Source organism: Arachis ipaensis, chromosome B06 (assembly GCF_000816755.2).
Source record: "Arachis ipaensis cultivar K30076 chromosome B06, Araip1.1, whole genome shotgun sequence".
Lineage (NCBI taxonomy): Eukaryota > Viridiplantae > Streptophyta > Magnoliopsida > Fabales > Fabaceae > Arachis > Arachis ipaensis.
Window position 1 is genome coordinate 121,563,151 of NC_029790.2, and position 2,066 is coordinate 121,565,216.

At 31.4% G+C, this 2,066-nt stretch overlaps 1 protein-coding gene across 2 annotated transcripts in view; it reads right to left on the bottom strand.

Moving 5' to 3' along the window:
* Positions 1-2,060, bottom strand: part of LOC107605043 (glutamate receptor 2.8-like) — a 7,488-nt gene extending 5,428 nt beyond the window's left edge. The window contains exons 1-2 of one of the 2 annotated variants that reach the window (XM_016306783.2): positions 1,320-2,060; positions 757-1,200 (exon numbers count right to left, since the gene is read on the bottom strand). In XM_016306783.2, the coding sequence (XP_016162269.1) occupies positions 757-1,036 (280 nt within the window). In that variant the 5' untranslated portion in view covers positions 1,037-1,200; positions 1,320-2,060. Of the gene's footprint in view, positions 1-756 lie in introns of both variants that reach the window. The other variant, XM_021104921.1, reaches the window with a different exon arrangement.

A 2,066-nucleotide genomic window follows, 5' to 3' on the forward strand; every position in this document is an offset into this window, starting at 1 on the left:
TTAATAATTTATAATTTATATATAATATAAGTAAGGATATTAATATAATTTTACTCTAATATAATTTTCTTTCTTCTTACTTTTCTTTTCATCCAAACAAAAGAAAATTTGCTTTCTATTTTCTTTTCATTCATTTTCTCTTCATCCAAACAACAAAAAAATCATCAACTTTTCTTTTTATTTTCTTTTCTCTCATTTTCTTTCTTTTCATTTTCTTTCCTCTTATTTTTCATCTTCTATCCAAACAATGTCTTAAATAAAAGACAATTACCCACATCAATATATTTTAATTTTTACATATTTAAGTATTAAGAGAACGGATTAGGATTCTCAATCATCAAGAAAACTATACTTTTGTAAATGGAATAGCATTAACTTTAACAAGTAAATATTATTTGTAAACCACCTATTTATTAGTTTTTACAAGATTATAAAATTGAAAAAAAAAAAATACATGCACAGTCCTCCAAATGTAAACAGCATTTGACACATGCACAACGTCCCTTCTACTCCTAATATTTTGGGGGTATTTATCATTGTTCATCTTTGAAGAGTCAAGAGCATATTGTCAAGGTAATTATTTTGGTGGAAATTCAGGTACAATTGACTTCACGTAAAGTTAATAACTGAAAGCTGTTAGATAAAAATGTAGTCAAATTATTTAACAGTTTTTAGCTATTAATTTCACGTGAAGTTGACTGCACTTAAATTTTCACCAATTATTTTTTGGATACTAAAGAAGGAAGCAAACATTACCGTTAACAACTGTTTGAGCCGAATTCCCGCGGGAATTTCCCACCTCCAACTGGAGTTTAGTTCTACTGAATCTGTTGAAATCTCTGATGGCAATTTTCATGGCTATCTTCTGCTGCTTACCCATTAGTGAATCCAGATCAAGCACTGCACCTATGCTCTTATTAGTGGTCCTTGGTCGTGGGGTAGTTAAGCAGTGTCCCCTTTTTGATGACCATGCTACTAGTAGTAGTAATAACTTCAAGGCAAGGAAGAGTGATATGGAAGAACAACTTCTTCCCATTAGAGGAATGTATGTCTACTGTCTAGCAATACCTAAAGATAATTATTATAGATGTAGTTGTGACCAAGATTTTGCATTGTGTATGTGTATTAATAAGCCAAACCTTTCTTTGTTTTGACTTGCTCAACCTTTTTTTTTTGGCTGATATATGAATGATATGTGACCTGAAAAGTTCACTCTGGATTTATTATTGTTGCCTCTGGAATTTACCATGCTTCATAGGATATGGTTATGATTGGTACTTTGAAATAAAATAAAATGAAAAATATTTAGGTAGTTTTACCACTTATCTATAGGCTTCGAGAGACACGTCACTTCCAGAATAGTATGCACATCAGTGTCGAACTCGTTTTTTTGTGAATATAAAGTCCTGTCTATACTTTAATACAAAGTTAGCAGATTTCTCTAGGCTTACAAACATACTTAGAACAGATCCAATAAAAAAAACCTTGAGATAATGAGACGGAAGAATGAGTTCCTATTTAAAGGAACCGCACATAATTCTTTTTTCATATTTTCATATTAACTTACAATTATGTCAATTATTTTTAAAAACTGTTACATTTTTCAAGCGTACTAGTTGCTATGTCTAAAAGCATGCATGGAGCATGCAGAGTCAATTGTGTGTGTGTGAGAGAGAGAGAGAGAGAGGTTTTTGTTGACCTCAACAGGGAATTTTCCAAGGGGCTTCCTGCTTTAGTATTGAAACCATTTTTTCTTGTTTAAGAAGAAACAAAATTATTACATCTAATTTGAATTCAATATGATTTATCATTTATGTGAATGTGCTTATGTGCATTTTGGGGAACCTTCTGAAGTTTCAACAGATATGCTGTTAGTGCATCTTGCAAGTTGCATAAAGATACAATATTGCAATATTGATATTGATGCCTGCATATGAGGCGTCTTCTACTCTTTGATATTTGACCCTGCAGCAACTTTCTTGGTAGCTTACATTTGCTTACAAAATTTGATATAAAATAAAAGTCAGCACAGCTCATTCAAACCTGACCTCACTTACTGAAACTTC